The sequence below is a fragment of the Plasmodium falciparum genome, assembly GCF_000002765.6.
Source record: "Plasmodium falciparum 3D7 genome assembly, chromosome: 13".
NCBI classification, from domain to species: Eukaryota; Apicomplexa; class Aconoidasida; order Haemosporida; family Plasmodiidae; genus Plasmodium; species Plasmodium falciparum.
Window position 1 is genome coordinate 2,807,501 of NC_004331.3, and position 1,927 is coordinate 2,809,427.

The following is a 1,927-nucleotide window of genomic DNA, read 5'->3' on the forward strand; positions in this document are numbered from 1 at the left end:
GATAAGAAAAATTTATATTATGGTATGTAATATATATATATATATATATATTGTTTTGTTAAAAAATTATGTGTTATATTAAGATATATTAAATAAAAATATATATGTTTATATTGTAGTGTTTTATTTTATGTATTTCATTTTTTAGTTGTATTTTTAAAAAAAAAAAATGGTAATTTAATTTTGATCGATTAACAAATGAAGAATTCCATAAAAATGGATACACACACATAATATATATATATATTATATGTTTTTATTTGAATATGGAAATAGTTATTTTATGGTTGATGGAAATAAATAAAAAATATATTATAAAAAATATATTATAAAAAATATATTATAAAAAATATAGTATATTTAATTTGATAACTTTTCATGTATATTATTAATTTTAATGAAAATAAAAATATGTTTTTTTTTTATACTTCTATAATTATAAATAAATTTATATTTTAACTTTTAATTAAAATTATGTCATTTGAAATATATGAAAACATATACAACTTGGACTAATAAAATATACATATATATATATTTTATAGTGATGTTATAAAAAGTGGAATATATAAAAAGTGTAAGATATTTAAATGATTATCCAAGCAAAATATATAATATATAATTTCAATTTATTATATAACTTGGAATTATCTTAAATGCTTTTTTTACATGTTAAATTATTAGTGTATATGATTTTTTCTAATATTTAATTTAGGAAATTTACATTTATTCTAATACAGAAAAGTTAATATGAAAATATATAAATAATGAAGTATATATATATATATATTAATGTAATAATAAATAATTCAAATAGTAATAGTAAAATTACTATATTGAAATAAAGAATTAAATACTAAAAGTTTTAATTTTTGTATATTTTTTATAAGTCATAACACAAAAAAGAAAAAAATAATAAAAGTTGCCAATTTATATTATGTAATACAACTATATATATATATATATATATTTTTAAATATGAAATTAGTTATGTTTATATTTTTATTTATAAAAGAAATGTTAATTTTTTTTTTTTTATTAACAATTTACATAATAATTGCATTATATAATAATAATAGTAAGAATTAATATAAAAGGAATACCAAAAAATATGAAGAATAACAAATTATATATTAATAAATCACTTGTATTATTATCTTTTGAAGAATGTAATATTTGAGGGCTAAATGAAAATAATTTTTTACAAAATTTGAATATATTTTTTGTGGTTGATGAAAAAAGTTTATTGAATTTTTTAAAAACATTGTTTGAATAATTTGAACACTTTTTATAGTTATTCTTTATATTCTTATTTTTTTTTAATTTATCATGTGATAATTCATAATTTAGTAGATACTGGTATTTGTTAAATTCTTTCGTTAATAAGTTATTTCTTATTATATCTTCATTTTGTGAATTATATTTATACATTTTTGTTAATGTTTGTAGTGGAATTAGGTTTACTGCAATATTTTTACTGTACTTATTATAATCATATGTCTGAGTAGTGAAAAAGGCATTTTAAAAAATGAAAATGTGTAATTAAACACATGTAATAAATGATAAACTAAAATATATAAGTACAAATATATATATATATATATATATATGTAAATATGTTAAATGATTTGTTGATTTTAATATGATGCTTACTTTTAGGGATAATATTTGTAAGTATATAAAAATAATAACTAGATATAATTTATTGTATCCAAGGAACATTTTTAGTTTTATTATTTCAAGTAATTTTTCTATTTTATATGTGTATGTGTATATAGGTTGAATGGTTTAGACTTATTCATTTTAACATCTTTATTAATATATAATATAAAATGTAATATTTATATAGTGTATGATAAATCATTAATAATATATATATATATATATATATATATAAATAGATGTATTTATAATTAACAATGACGTT

General features: G+C 14.4%; 1 protein-coding gene across 1 annotated transcript; it reads right to left on the reverse strand.

Annotated features, from left to right (window-relative positions):
* Positions 1 to 1,062: 1,062 nt before the first annotated feature.
* On the reverse strand, positions 1,063 to 1,722 carry PF3D7_1371500 (probable protein, unknown function; the record flags this gene model as incomplete). Its single annotated transcript, XM_002809076.1, has 2 exons — positions 1,063 to 1,500; positions 1,654 to 1,722. 2 exons carry the CDS (start codon positions 1,720 to 1,722, stop codon positions 1,063 to 1,065), a joined length of 507 nt encoding a protein of 168 aa, XP_002809122.1.
* Between the last annotated feature and the right edge of the window lie 205 nt (positions 1,723 to 1,927).